The 16320-nt window shown below is 44.1% G+C and overlaps 1 protein-coding gene across 1 annotated transcript in view; it reads left to right on the top strand.

Moving 5' to 3' along the window:
* LOC146868260 (uncharacterized) overlaps positions 1-14302 on the top strand; it is a 136736-nt gene extending 122434 nt beyond the window's left edge. Inside the window, exons 5-6 of the mRNA XM_085609586.1 lie at positions 4588-4698; positions 13922-14302. Of these exons, the coding sequence (XP_085465712.1) occupies positions 4588-4698; positions 13922-14035 (225 nt within the window). The 3' untranslated portion in view covers positions 14036-14302. The remainder of the gene's footprint in view (positions 1-4587; positions 4699-13921) is intronic.
* Positions 14303-16320: the final 2018 nt, after the last annotated feature.

Here is a 16320-nt window from a genome sequence, read left to right on the forward strand (position 1 = left end):
ACAAGCTTTTCATTTTTTTTAAAAACATGCAATAACTCGTTCCTGTGCTGCTGTGGAGCCAAAAAAGGGTACTAGCTTCTGACTGCACATATGTCTTCTTTGGCACATCAGACCGCTCCCAATCGTGTGAGCCAGAGCGAAGATTGGAAATTTGATACTGATAACCAAACCATATGTGCCATATTTGCAGCAATCCAAACCCTCTTTAGCAATACACAGGTTGCCCTTTCTTTGTTCTGGACCATCTGGAGCAGGAGGTTGACTTGTGCCAAGCAGTAGGTTTGCAGGTAATTTAAGTTTTGCAGTAGAGAAGAGTAGTAAAGAGAAGTTGGGTAGGATCTATATAGCTTAGACAGGATACTCCAAACAAATAAAATCTTCTTAACCAGAAGACTCATTTAGGTTGCACCCTGAATAAGCTTTCTGATGAGGAGGCACAGCGGAAAGATGGTACTGTAGTTTCTGGTGAATGCTCCCATAGAATGTGATTGCAGCGCCAATGACACTGATAACATGACATCTCTTTAAAAGAATCTCATGATTAAATGTGTTGAATGCTATTATCACGTGCTGTGATCACATTTTTTAAGCCCAGCTCTAAGGTTTAGTGCCATGTAATGCCTGCTCCCTGTCTCTGTGCCTCACTCTACCTGGTCTCGACCGTTGTCTTTGTTCTTAATTGACGGAGCAAATTAGAGTCCTTTGAAAGTTGGGATGAGCTGGAGACAAGGGAGGGAGTGTCAGAGGTGAAAGTGGGGCACACACAGCCCCAGGCCCTTCCTTCTTCCATGCAAAACACATGCAGTGATGCATATATAATAACGTTACACCTCTGTGTAGATATCCTTTAAAATAAAAGCCGTTCCAGCTGTATTTGTAAGCCTGTCCGATGGAGAGCAGGTTGCTGTGAATTATGTACTTGTACAACTGAAAAATTGCTCCTCATCACACTCTGACATGAGAAAGTACGATCTGAGTGCCAAGATATAAGGGACTTTAAGTTCTGTCTTCTTCATTGGTGAGCAATGTTAAAGGAGGTAAATGTATGGAGTCCCTGGAAATCTTTTCTGCTATGATAAGAGAGCTCACGCTGGACTATAATAATTGCATATAAAAATGTTATGGGAGAAATTCTCTAGATAAAATGTAATTAAAAAAATGACATTCTATTAGGTGTCTTTTTTCCAAAAGTGTGACTGATTGTTTAGTGCATGTATTTACAAATGGCATGCCCGATCATGAGGTGATCTCTAGCCCACTGTGTCCCTCAGCAACCCTGATCACCTAAACCCAACCCCAGCCGTATGATGAGAGTCACTCTGGCTGCCCTCTTGTGCCATGACTAGGCATGTGTAGCAGATACCGTGTTTCAAGGCTCGAAAAAGCTGTATAGCCAGATTGAAGCAGAAGCTCACAGGCACACAGTGTAGATCACGCCAGATTGGGGGGAGCAGGTGGTTACACGCTGTTAGAGATAGAACAGCCTTAACATTTGATCTACTGTCATCACTAGATAAAGATTCTTCATCAAGAAGCTTTGCCGCCAGGCCATTACTTTAATTAACAGAGCTGGGTGAAAATAAAATGTAGACCTACTTTTTGGTGAGGAATGCAGACACTTTCAAGATTATTTTGTCACTCTGCTGTGCCCCTCTCTATTCGGTGTACACTACTGTCTTCATGCTGACATGGACATAGAAAACAGACTGGCATTCCCGTGATGGAGGACGATGGCAGTTCAAGGGCCTGCTATCAGTGTTTACACCTTTTCTCTTCTAAACATTTCCTATTTTAGGAAAAACTAAGTAACCTAACACCCAAAGCTGGGCCAGTGCCTGAACCCGCCCCTCCTTCCCTCTTCCATATGTGTTAATCTGACTACATATTAGAGTATCGGGCATGACTGCCCCAGTGCAGAGCATTTTATCCTGCTGCCTGCATGCAGTACATGCATGTGTGTTGTTCACCTGTTATTCCTCGTGTGATTACATGTAACATCTGCCCTGGCTGCCTGTATCCAGTGTTCCTGGGTAGACTCAATAAGACAGTTTCAACCGAGCACAAAAATAGATTAATGTAAAGCACATGCGCTCTATCCCTCAACTCTCTTCCCTCCACTAAATGCTTAGTTGCAGTGTTAATCTGGGATAAGCACACCATTATGGTCAGCCGCACATGACACAAAAATACTACCCACATAGATCACACAGCAGTTCAGCACTTTCAACCAAGCACTCCTCCATGGTTCAGTGTGCTACCCTTAAATTGATGTGCTTCCGTTCCTCATCCGAAATAGATACTGCTACATACGATGCAGCTGCAATACATTGCAATACAATACTTTCATTCATATGGACCTACACAGAGCTGCTCTCTAATGTGCCACCACCACAGACCCCCATGCTGATAAAACAGAAATCAACAGAACACCTGCAGGATGTACTCAAAGTTCAATATCGTTCTTGGTTGATTTAATAAAGAATATCTAATAAAATCAGTATTTAGATATATCTTCAGAAATTGTGAAATCAGTCTTTAGTAATGAGTGGACATATCATAACTCATGCCAAAGTGTTTCTCAACTCAGCTTCACTATGGCATGCAAATATTGCATAAATTAATTTATTAAAATTGATGATAAATATAAGATAAACACAACAATCCAGAAACTAATTTAAGACTTCAATACATACAATTAATTAACGTTTAAAGAACTGGCATCATGAACTCTTCAATCACACACTAATCGACTTTAGACTTTTCCCAAATCAACTATACTTGAAGAACTAGGGGGCATATGTATCAACCGAATTTTTAATCGCAAACGCTGCGATTCGCAAAAAACAGCGTTTGCAATTAAAAATTCGCAAAACGGGATGTATGAGGCAAATTCTCATCGCAAATTTAAGGAATCGCTAATTTAGCGATTTCTTAATTTTGCGTAAGCATTTAAGAAATCGCAAATTGCGATTTCTTAAATGATATGTAACACGCACCAAAGCATTGTGAATTATCCTTAAGAAATCGCAAATTACCACCAACTTCTAGTTGGTGGTAATTTGCGACTTCTGTTAAAAATGCACTTTTTGGAATTTTACAAAGTGCCACGTGGCGCACATACATGCCCTTAGGGCATGTATGTGTGCCATATGCACACACATGCTCATTTCAGGGGTGCATCAGGGTGTCATCATGACACCCTTGCACCTTTGAAATTATTCTCAAATTGCGATTAGCAAATTGCGAATCGCAATTTGAGAATTACTTCCCATTCATTCCTATGGGTCTCCTGGCCCATATAAATGAATGGGAAGGTATTCCTTAATTGCGATTTCGCAATTTGCTAATCGCAATTAAGGAATTTTAAGAAATCGCAAAAGTTTTGCGATTTTTTTTTTAAATACATCCCGTTTTGCAATTCTCAAATAGCGATTCTTTAAAAATCGCTATTTGAGAATCGCAAATGGAGATGTTGATACATATGCCCCTAGATCATGTTTTTATTGTCATTACATTAAAGTATTGTATAAAGTTTAGAAAACTAAAGTTGATGAAAAAACATTGTCGTCGTTATCTTGTATATTATTCAATGCCATTTTCGCTAAACCAAATGTAAATGTCAAAACCACCTTAAATTTAAAATGTGTATGATTTGTAAATATGGTGCAAACAAGTATGACTTACACTTTATCATAACAATACCATGTCCAGCTCTCCTTTGAAATAGTGAACTGGCAAAATATGCGAAATGGAAAGCGCAGCTGCCGGCACAGCCATGCAACAAATTGCCACATTTTGTTAACCATTAAAATTTGGGCCAGTCAAACAAATCACAAAAAAAATCCTTTGATTACAGTATGTTGTGCTTTGGTTATACTAGACCTATTTCTTACTGCATTTACTTACCCATCCAACTATATGCAGGTTAAATATGGCTACTTTGTGATATGAATTGCAAGCTCTTTCTAGTTAAGATTAATGGTATTGATGAACACAGTTGGAACTGCCCATCTAGTGGAGTGAGTAGTTTGAACTGCCCATCTAGTGGAGTGAGTAGCGTGAACTGCCCATTTAGTGGAGTTAATAGCGGAAACGGCTGATCTAGTGGAGTGAGTAGCAGGAGCTGCCCATATAGTGGAGTGAGTAGTGGGAGCTGCCCATCTAGTGGAGTGAGTAGCAAGAACTGCCCATCTAGTGAAATGAGTAGCGGGAACTGCCCATCTAGTGGAGTGAGTAGTGGGAACTGCCCTTCTAGTGGAGTGAGTAGTGGGAACTGCCCTTCTAGTGGAGTGAGTAGCGGGACTGTCCTTCAAGTGGAGTGAGTGGTGGGAACTGCCCTTCTAGTGGAGTGAGTGGTGGGGACTGCCCTTCTAGTGGAGTGAGTGGCGGGAACTGCCCTTTTAGTGGAGTAGCAGGAACTGCCCATCTAGTGGAGTGAGTAGCAGGAACTGCCCATCACGTGTAGTGAGTAGCGGGATTGCCCTTCTAGTGGAGTGAGTAGCGGGGCTCAGAGTGGAGGAGTGGGGTTCGGGCGGTTTGTTACCAGTGCCTAGTATGCTCACTCTCCCCACCTTTTTTCTTCCATAGACTGCACTGAACATGGTGACACGGTGCCTTGCTGCAGATCTGAAACCGGAGGGCATCCTCTGCATGTCGCTGCACCCTGGCTGGCTGAAGACTGACATGGGTGGCAGTATAGTAAGTGCCTTTCTTAAGCAGAGTGAAAGGAATGTATTGCAGTGTGGCACCTCGACCACAGAGGTGTTAGGATTTTGCTTTTTGTTGTTCTACGACAGGTTCAACATTAGCCTGTACTGTCTGTGCAGAGGTGGTAGCCCTAATTATGAATTTTCTAAAGCCTCCTCTTGTCAAGCTCAATGAATGGGAGAACCATAGTTGACTTTGCAGTAATTGATTGGGATGACTGCTTTATAAACAATACAGTTAAACCTATAGATCCATTACCTACCATTGGAAGCCCTTATTTTTACAGTGATGGCGAAAGTATACGTTTCAAGCGTCGGGCTTTCTGTGACACTAAAAATGTGACCCATGTGACCAAGGCAGATGTTTGGGCAGTGAAGTGTGGCCACTTTGGACTTCCAAAGACAAAGATTTGCCTTGCTTCTGCTTTCTAGTCACTAGAGCTGGATTGTCACATATAGTGCATAATAAACGGAATAAGTGGGGAATCCTCACAAAGTGGAATAGTTGGTTCTTTAGAAAAATGTCACCTGAGCTCTTGAAATTCCTGTAAATCTCTCTTAAAACCCCTGAATCAGAAGATGCTTTCAGCAGGAGATGCTCCATCCACAGAGATAGACTTAGGATCACCTTGCATTCCACTCTCTTGTCTAAATGCTGAATGAGTGTGGATCAGTGGCTTGTGTGTGATGCTTGCTGGCCTGCATTTGGATGTCGCCCCTGTTGGAGTGGCACATGGCACAAAATCTGCGGGTGGATAATGAAGATGCCGGCACTTCCTGAAGGAGACATACCTGCAGCCTGACTTCACAGCAGCTCCTGCTACATTCTTCTCCTTACCAAAAGACAGACAATTAATGAACGGAATGCAGAACAAATCAACACATTCACCCCCAGTCAAGAGATCTGGGTTAAATCCATCATTCTTTTGCTCACCAGGCCACCCCAGTTTAGACCTGGCCATATGCAAATCAGTCTTGACCCTGTGCCTCATGGGAACAGTCCAGCCCGGTCTGCCAAGCCAGGTCCTCCCTGGACCGGAAATAAGCATCCTAGGACCGATTTTGGGGTTTCACCCCTCTTCAGCCAGGATAGCTTGATTCCAGTGGCACAGTGAGCCCAGGACCCACGTCTGGGCATACCTGGCGCACTTAGGGCGAGAAAGCAAAAGACACACAATTATTGGACGGAATGCAGAACAAATCAAAATATTCACCCCCAGTCAAGAGATCTGGGTTAAATCCATCATTCTTTTTCTCACCATGCCACCCCAGTTTAGACCTGGCCATATGCAAATCAGTCTTGACCCTGTGCCTCATGGGAACAGTCCAGCCCGGTCTGCCAAGCCAGGTCCTCCCTGGACCGGAAACAAGCATCCTAGGACCGGTTTCGGGGTTTCACCCCACTTCAGCCAGGATAGCTTGATTACACTGGCTCAGAAGGGAAAGGCGGCTCAGTGGAGCCCTTGTTATCTGTAGTCTAGGGCTTTGTCTTGCTGAAGATTTTCATCTTTCAAAAAAAAGTGAGCAAGACTGAATGTAGAAATCTTCACAGTGACTTCGTCCAGTGACTTCCCAACAACGACATTCCTCCTAGGACAACGCAGGCTGCCTTGCCCTGCTGAACTTTACTTTCTCAGACATTTTTTCTTCAAAATTTCTTCTAAGTCCGAAGGTAAGCTAAGAACGGGTCGAATCAACTTCATGTATCCAGACTGCGCTCCATTGGGGTCGGCCATAACTTATACCTTTTCCCCGGTCTCACCCGAGTATGTGTCACCGATTGGCACTTTGATCTTTTAGGTGCTATTTTTCACTAAAAACGTTATAAATTCATAACTCCTGTTCTAATTGGATTTACTTCATTATAGTGTCATTTTGTTTATTAGGATTTTCTCTATTTTTCTAAATTGGTGTGGGAGTTTTCTTGTGCTGTGTTTTCACTTTATGACCGTTTGAGTACTGCAAAAATAAGTAACACATTGGCTGCAAGTTAAGCCTGACTGCTTTTGTGCCAAGCTAACAGAGGGTTAAGCACAAGTTAATGTAATGCATTTTGTCGTTCACTCTGACAAGGATTGAGGCTTGAGAAGGGGTTCTACCGTCCCCCACAATAAAAAAAACAATATCCCCTAGAATTTGCCAGTGGTAATATACATACACCATAACGGTGGCTCCTGCCATACACTGTTTATGACCTCAGACATGACATAATAGATAACATCTCAAACGACATCAAAGACCTTTCAAATTAAATTGATGCCATCATAGAGTAGATTACATAGATCACAGTGAAATAAGCAATGACATGCATGTCCTGAACTCTGATCACAAAATGGTTCCATGATAATATTCATATGTAAAAAATGTTTTGGAGGTACAAGGGTTTTTATCCTGTCCCAACACCCACCAGAACTACAGTTGGTAGAAATTCAGACCCTAATGTGGAGTTTGAAAACGTGAAAATCTTCCAATATCTGAAGGAAACATTAAAAACGTAATACAATCTGCTGCATTCGTTTCCTCCATAAAATTGATGATATTCAGCTCAGGAAGTCTTCTCAGTATTTAAACTTTCATCCACAGAAGAATTTTAAGATCACTCAGAACTCTAAATAAAAGATTTTTGCTGTCGCAGAAAGCACACTTTTCTATGGGTGTAAGATGACAACCACTTCGCCTTACCCCTCATATCTCTCTCTCCATTGGAAGAATCTGCTCTAAACTTGGCTTGCCGAAACTTAGCCTCAAATGCTAAACAAAGGCTAAAGTACGGTAGACTCGTCACACTTCACCAAAGTTAGTAGCCTAGCAAAAAATCATTTTCAATGGAAAGTGAATCTGAACCATAATTGGAGTTTTCTATTGGCGGCTCTTAAATATATGGGGGGAGAATCTGTAATGACCCATATAAAAAACCTTCATTCCATTAACAATATTAGGTCATAGGATGCAGACATGGTAGTACTCACAGATAAAGGTAGGTGTCATCATTTATTAGTCCACAGTTGCACCACATGAGAGCATGTGTTGCTATGTATGGGAAATAATGGTTGTAAAATACGCCTGGTGAATATATGCCCCTAAAGAGTAGTATGGCATGCTTTGGAACTTCTTCTTGTATATTTGTTTATTGAGTGTGGGATTCCGTGGTCAGACATTTGATTCCTGGCCGTAAGAACCCATGCGCGACGTTATAATGCCTCCAGCAGGGTTTCTGATCAACAGAGTCTCAACAAAGACGTGAGTGAACTGCAGCAGTCTGAGTGTGGAGACAAGGGACTAGCGTGTCACACGGAGTCTGATCTATGCTGAAGGGGACCAGTACTTCATCTGTAAAAAAAAAAAAAAAAAAAAGGCTCTTGTCAGGAGCCACTGCAGCTTGCACCACACATTGCCCCTGCCTGTGTTGCCAAAGACAGTGTCAACACAACTACTAACCATCACACTCCTACAAGTGTAACAATTCACACTATTCCAGGCCCCCACAGCTATAAAAATGGCTTCCGCAGCAAGGTAATAGTCATTTTAGTGTATATTGAGTTAATAATTAACTGTTGTTGTGGTCCTCTCTAAATACGCCAGACAGTGTCACCTGGTGGCAGACTGTCACAAGCACCTTTGCTGACAATTAAGTACCGGTGTAGAACACCGGAAACCACTGGAGGGGACAGTGTGGGCCTGCCGCCCTCATCCTTGCAGCAACTGCTCAGCCCATTTAATAGGGGAACCTGCAACTATTCTCTTTGGGTAAAACCCTTATCAGGCTGCAGGTTCTGGAGGCAAAACTATTGAGGGAAGCTCAGGAAATATAAGGTATCTGCCATTCCTGCTTAGTGAAATACTGACATCTTGATTGACCCCCACACCACACCCCTAGAATGAACATGCTTCACTTTCAACAAAAATATCGAGACTAATCCAACACTATCTATGAGCGTTTCCTTGTGTGTTTCCATCAGTAAATTACTCCTCCTATCTACATGTGCCCAGTTCTATTGTCAAGTACCAACTACCTCTCAGTCATTGCAACATGTTGATTTGGCACTTGCAAGAAAAAAAGCCACTTACCTTGCTACGGCCGGCCGTGTCTCTCCTCTGTCCTCTTTTTCCTGGCTCTGGTCAACAGCAGGAAGCTCCCAGGCTCACTTGAGCCAATCAACACGCTGCAACGCAGCGTTGTGATTTGTCTGAGCACCATGGCTCGGTGCTCAAACGGGGACTATGAAGCTTTGCATGTTCCTCACCAGGCTGTGTAATGCAGCCTAGTAAGGAACATGCAAAGTGCGCATGACTGATTGGGCGGCCCGAGAGGGCCGGCCAAGCAGTCTTGCGCACTTAAAGAGTGCAAACCACTCTTCTCTCTGCTATGCCCAGCCCCACACGCCCTGAAAGCCACTGACTCTAATAGAAAACTAAAATGATAATAACGATAGGTTATTATTATTTTAGTTTCCCTATTGAGCAGTAAGGCGACGCTGTTCCACCTTGGCGGAGGAGCCGGCACTGAGCAAATGTCAGAAGTTTACAAAAATGCCTTCTTTCCTGTTTAAGCTGGGAGTGTATTTCTCTCTGCTCACCAACCATTAAAGGGGATGTGGTAAAACAATTTACATACAAGCAGGGTCGGCTTTAGCGCTGGTGGTGTCTGGTGCCACAATGTTTGTTGGACCCTCAATGACCACCTCAGCCATGAATTTCCTCACTACCACCCTTCGACAGTGCCCTTCAAGTCTCCATAACCACTTTCTCTCTCAGATGCATTAAATTAATTTTAAAGCGCCACTCATACCAATGTAGGGTGCCGGGAGCACTTTACATCATGAACACATTACACAGAGACAATCAATCAAATCAGTGTATAGGAAATGTTACAAAAGACAGAAGCCTACAAGGTGTAGGAGTTATTTGTCATCCATACTGGTAGGCAGTATAGTTTAAGAGTGCTGGGTCCGGAGAAGCACAAACTCAGAATTTAAAACGTAACACTACGGTTGGGGGTTCTCTTTAATAACAAGAACTGATTTCTACCCAAAGAAGCCATTTTGCAACTGTAGGATAATGAAACACTGGGAAAAAATCATAACGCTCTAATCTATAGCTTTCAGTTTGCATGCAGGTCTTGATGACAGTTAATAGGTCACGGTTCTATATTAGGATGTTAACTTATAAATTGTGAGTAACAAAAGGATCTCTCTGACGAAAGCAGTAACACACTGACCTATTTACATTATATGTACTTTGTGATCTGCATGGTAAACGTTTTTGGCAGCAGGCAAATTAACATTCTGCACTACCTTACGATGAGTCAATACTTCCACTAAAAAAAAACACTGGTCTCTCTCCATGAATAACATTAATCACTGGAGATATCTTGACATTTTTATTGCTGTCTCGAAATTGCTGGAGGCAAGGACCGGGCAGCGGGTGCTTTTAAAACCATAATATACCTGCAAACAGGGCACACCCACCCAAAGTCAGCACCCGGTGCAGTGGCACTGGTCGCACCGCCCTAAAGCCTGCAATGTAGATGAAATAAGAGAATTTATTATTCCAGCATAGCTGCATTGAGCAGGTCAACCTGCAACTGACCAGGAGTAGTCCGCTACCAATATTCCATGTTCTGCCACAGGTGAGTCCTCAGTATGGATTCGATGTTAAAAGAAAGCATAACATAAGTACATTAATCATCTATTTAAAACATACAGTATCAAGATTACTAAGTAACAGGGAGATCCCCGACCTGGAGATATTCCACATCGGAGAAATTGTTAAGGGTAAATAACTCCTCTTTACCCTGTGAATTCTTTCATAAGAACTTTATGCTTTAATAGACCCTTTCAGGCATGGTAAAGATATTTGTTAGAAATGGGTTTTTTGGTAGGCTAGGGCGTGGGCCAAAGCCAGGTAAAAACCACCACTTTAGTCAGGATAAGGGAGTTACACTTCTAAAATAACCCCTGCTCACCCCCTTGGTAGCTTGGCACGAGCAGCCATGCTTATCTTAGAGGCAGTGTGTAAAGCATTTGCACATAACCACCAGTAATACAGTGTACGCACTACAAAAGGACACCACACCAGTTTAGAAAAATATCCAATATTTTTATATAATTAAGACAAGACCAAAAACGATTTTTAAAAATCCACAATACTATACTAAAAATTTCACAGTTCCAAAAATACGCTGACTAAAAAGAGTTCCTTGGGTGGATAGCTCCGTCCGGGCTACCACGGCGTCGTGAACAACAAAATTCCAACAGTTCTGGCTGCTCGCGGGGTCGCGGGACTGCTACGGTGTTGGGAAGACCCGCAAAACAGTACCTTTCAGAGATGCAGGGCGATGGGGCACTTGAAGTCACTCGTGTTGCAGGTCGAGCTCCTTTTTGATGGGATCAGGAGCGCTGGTGCCAACAGGCGTCGGGTGCGAAGGGCAGCGGTGCGGCGTGCGGTTCCCCCTGGTCGCGGTGCGAGCAGCGGCTCGGTGGCAGTGTCAGAAGGTGTTGTCAGTGAGACCAGGGTCTCAGTGCGAGATGAAGGCGGTGCTCGTCACGGTGCTAGCAGGTCACGCTGCCAGCAGCGGCGGCGTCGTTGCTGAAGCGCTGTCGTAGGCTGAAGAACTGGAGTTGATGGCGCCGGCAGGCCAAGCCTGCGGTGCGGAATGAGGGCTGTGTGTCGTGTGACTTACGAGTGGTGCCCTCGAACCACGGTGCAAGCAGCGGCGTCAATTTTGGTGGGAAGTGGCGGCATCAGGCAGGACAAAGGGTCCTCGTGAAGCGGAATGCGGTACCCACAGGTCACGGTGCAAGCAGCGGCTCGGTGGCGGCGTCAACAGGCGTCGTCGGTGAGACCAGGGTTGCGTTGCAGCGGTGCCCTCTGCGGTGCCAAAGCTTCGGCATGAAGCAAGGCGGTGCGGAGTGTGGTGTCCACAGGTCGTGGGGCAAGCAGCGGCTCGGTGGCGGCATCAACAGGCATCGTCGTAGAGACCAAGGTTGCGGTGCCCTCTTTGGTGCCTTCAGGTCACGGAGTCGGCAGCAGCGTCGTAGACGTCATCAAGTTGCTTTTCCTCTGTTTGCAGCACAAAACACACAGTCCCCAGTGCTGCTGGCAGAAGAGCTTGAAGTCTTTGTTGTTCCTGAGACTTCGTGAACAGGGGGCAAGCTCTACCTCAAGCCCTTGGAGAGACTCACAAATTGTGTTGCAGAAAGCCCAGTCAGGCCTTCCACTGCCCAAAACAGAAGCAGCCACTGCAGGTCAGCCCAGCAAAGCGCCCAGCAAAGCACCCAGCAAAGCAGTCGTTCCTTTTTGCAGCTTCTTCGGATCTTCTTCTTGCAGGCTTCTTGATCAAGATGAGTTCTAAAGTTCAGGGGTCTGGGACCCAGTATTTATGTCCCAAAATCCTTTGATCTTTCAGGCAGATGGTGTCTGTGCACGGCCAGAACCAGTTGGGCCTTCTCTGGCGTGAATTCCTGGCAGGAGGTGGAGACGGCATTTGTCAGAGGCAGACCAGGCCCTTTGAGGTGCAAGGAAATCTCCTCCCCCTTCCCCCATCGTAGCCCAGGTCTGTTCAGCCCTTTCCTGTCCTACCTAGACTATCTGGAGCCCCTCCGGCCCCCCAGCCTTCTGTCATCCAAACCCAGACAGCAATCCACATTCCAGCAGAGGCACACGGGATGACTGAGCAAGAAAATACCCACTTTATAAAAGTGGTATTTTCAAACGCAGAATGTAAAAATCACCTTCCCTAAAAGATGCATCTTTAGATTCCTAAGTTCAGGCATACTACATTTTATTTTCTTACCGAATTCCCTGGGCCAGTTATGTTTATAAGATGTTATAAAAAAACTCCCATTCTGTCCTATGGGGAACTGGTAGCCTTGCAATAGTGAAAAACGAATTTGGCTGTAATTCACTGTTAGGACATGCCACACACACCAGGGCATGACCTACCTTTCACATACACTGCACCCTGCCCACAGGGGTACCTTGGGCCTACCTTAGGGGTGCCTGACATGTAAGAAAAGGGAAGGTTCCGTGATGGGCCAGTGTGGGCACAGGCCGCGTCAACATGGCAGTCACAACTCCGCGCACACTCTGTGATGGCAGGTCTGAGATACCTTTTTGCATGCTACGTGCGTGGGTAGCACAATTCGTGCTGCAGGCCCACGAGTAGCATTTGATTCGCAAGCCCCGGCACCCGTAGTGCACTTTACTAGGGACTGACATGCAAATCAAATATCCAATCGTGAAAACATCAATCCATAACATACTTTACACAGAGAGCATATGGACGTTAGCACTGATTAGCAGTGGTAAAGTGCCCAGAGTCCTAAAACCAACACGGACAGGTCAGGGAAAAATAGGAGGAAAAAGCAAAAGGTTTGGGGCTAACCCTGCAAAAAGGGCCATTTCCAACAATATTATAAACTAGACAGGTACTTCTCTGTTTATTCAGTCTATGAAGTACACGATGACTAGACCATGGTTGCTGGTACGAATCGAAAAAGTTACCCTTTGCCAGGGTTGGACTGGGAACCAAAACCGGCCCTGGCATAGTGCTCGGCCGGCCCCCACTCCCCCACGGGGGGTTGGGGGTGCCGCCAAGCTCTTTGCCAGGGCCGGTTTTCGGCCGATTTTGTTACAGGGCCGATTTTGCAGCTATGCTGCAAAAACGGCCCTGTAACAAAAAAGGCCCCCAGGGACCCAAAACTGGCCCCCATCCGTGCGGCGCACCGGGGGATTGCCCGGTGCCCGCTACGGCCAGTCCAGCCCTGCCCTTTGCCACCAAAAGTCTTTAACAAAGGGGTGTTTGTGAACGCAAACAATTTTTCACCTTCACAAAACTTTGTCTGATAGACAGAATTACCACAAAAAATGTTTTTAAAAGTAATTTCTATCCAAACCTTTTCTGGGGAGAGTCTCCTACTAAAGGTGGGGTGTTGTACGGTTGTTTCCCATAAAGCCTTCTTATGCAGCACCTTGTTTCTTGCAACTTGTTTAAACAAAATGTGCAAACTTCACAAAGCTTGCAAATTTTTGCAACACTTTCATGAAACACTTTGCAACTTATCCCGCTAGCTCCAAGATCAACGAGTTATGGCATTGGATTCTCCTGCACAAAACTGCCTTCCCAGAGAACCATTGTTTCCTGCAAGAAACCTATTCTTAAATCTTTTGTCCCAATGTTTAGATGTGTTTAAATCTTCTCTCTCTTTTTTCAGGCTGATATGAGTGTGGAGGAAGCCATTCCATGCATGATCTCACTCCTCGAGAGACTTGGTGAAAAGGACACCGGCACTTTTCTGGACTGGAAAGGGGAGATTGTGCCCTGGTAGTCATCCTGCCTACCATCTCGAACTTACATGTGCTTCTGCTGCACAGTATCCTAGTCAAAGGATTATCAATGATTTCAGCAATAAGACAGCACTTAGTATTTTAAAATGTATATTTACGCTCGAGGTGAGAAATTTAGACAAAAGGGTCACAAAGCGGTCGAAGACCTAAAACAGGAGACCGCTGGCACTAGCCCTGTGTCCTGCATTGATGTCAAGTACCGCCCATGGAATCAGGAGGCTGGAATAATAAAGTATTTTTATGGGATATTTTCAGCAAACATCCAGTCTCTTTTTACAAGTATTTTGAAAGAATTATACAGTGAGTTAAACTAAAAATGTTCTCTGTGACTTGGCTTCCTCTGTGTTTTACTTGTACTGATCTCACATGTGTGTCTTGTTAGATTGTTTAGCTAAAAAAAATGCATTTATTCTGTAAATTCTATTTCGAGCATTATTTTTATGGGAACTTGAATGGAGCCATTCTGCTCCCAAAGCTAAGACGAGCAACCTGTTTTGGTTGGTTGAATGAACTGATTTGCTTAGAGGTTACTTGAGTAACTGTTTAACTACATTCTTAACAGTATACCAATGAGGACTTGATGGTATTGTTTACTATTCTGTCTGAAGATTTATACAGCTGCAGTGAGGCTGCAATGCAGGGGCCACCGAACTTGGGATGGCTTTTTGTGAGAAGGAGCCTACCTTTAAGAAGATCTGTCCTCTCAATTAACCTGCAGAAGTTCATCTTTCTATTAGTGGACGCCTATGACTCTCTTCTAAAAGAGTGATGCAAAAATGGTATAAGCTGGTGTGATTGCAGAATTTAAGTTTTCGTAATGGGACTCAATGTACTGATCTTCTTCCATATGAGGGTACAACATCATCCCTGTCATCAGAGAAGTTTAAAAATTGGGAGCATGATGCACAACTTTAAGAAACAACCAAGTAATGAATTGCTACAAGGTGGCGAGCGAGTGGAAAGGAATATAATCCCACCTTTATCTTTGCATATTAAGTCAGCCTTTTGCATTTTTGTTCGGTTGATCACCCTGCTCAGAAAACTAGCTGGGCAACAAACAAATCAACACCGACAAACAGGAAAAGGAATGATGTTTATGTAGAAAAGAACAAATTCAGGAGTTGTTGTGTGAGACGTGGTTGTTCATCATTGTCCATTTTGGGGGTAAGTCATACCACGTGTTTAGGATATCCCCGTGAGAGGAATGTCCATGCAGTGGTTCTATATGCAAGTTATTCATCTAATCAGCGATTAGCCTGAAAAAATGTCATGAATCAGACCCCTTCCTTAAATCCAACTCTGAAAAACTTTGTCACAACAACACTCTATGACCTGTCCAATTAAAATGGTCACAAATATCACAGAAAGAACCGTCTGCCAAAACAAATGGGAGATATCACACCAATAGGGTCAGTCATAAATTGGAGCACCTTGTTTAAGGACGTACCATCCTATTGGTGTGATATCTCTAATTTGTTACGACAGACAGTTCTTTCTATGATATTTTGCAATTATTGAAGGAGGTTGAACTGACTGCACTGAAACCTCTTGACGTGATGCAATCAAAATGGTCCACAGTTGCTCTGGTCACAAGCGTCCTGCTGGGGGATTGGTTATTAATTGTAACATTTGTATGGACTGGTGGGGTTGTATGTGAGTGTTAGCTACATACATATTTGTTAATACAGCATAAAGCTTGAAACAAACTAATCCTACTCTGAAGTACTCCTACATCAAGGTTTTGGTGCAGGAAGCAAATTTCCCAACTTGTGCAGGGATTCTTATCATGTTTTTTCACAGCCCATCATCCTCAACCTCTCCCCCTCTGTTTTTTTCTCATTTAGGCTTTGTCTGTTTGAATCCGACTTGCTCTAAAGCGTCTATCTCAGGCTCTCTCATCCAATGTGCTTCTTTTCTCCTTAGCTGTCCCAGCTGTAGACCTGTATGTTACACTGCCCCTCCTTTGTACTCTGCCTCCCTACAATGACCCTTTCTCCCACCACATGGTCATCTGTCATCTCTTCAATCTTTATAATAAAGCATGACTCTTAATTTCCATTGCTGCATCAATATGGTTTGAGGACCTTCTTTAGGGTTAGTCGGCACAGAAGCCTCTGCACAAATGGCAAGGTTCCCACCGTGGCAGGAGAACTGCCCTTGGAGCCTTCACCAACTCCGCCAATACCCAGTCGTTATTGGAGGCCCATCCTCAAAGAGCTACTTACTGCATCTTCTGCATTGAGAGGTTCACCATAATTAGACTGAA

Source organism: Triturus cristatus, chromosome 1_2 (genome assembly GCF_964204655.1).
Source record: "Triturus cristatus chromosome 1_2, aTriCri1.1, whole genome shotgun sequence".
NCBI classification, from domain to species: Eukaryota; Metazoa; Chordata; class Amphibia; order Caudata; family Salamandridae; genus Triturus; species Triturus cristatus.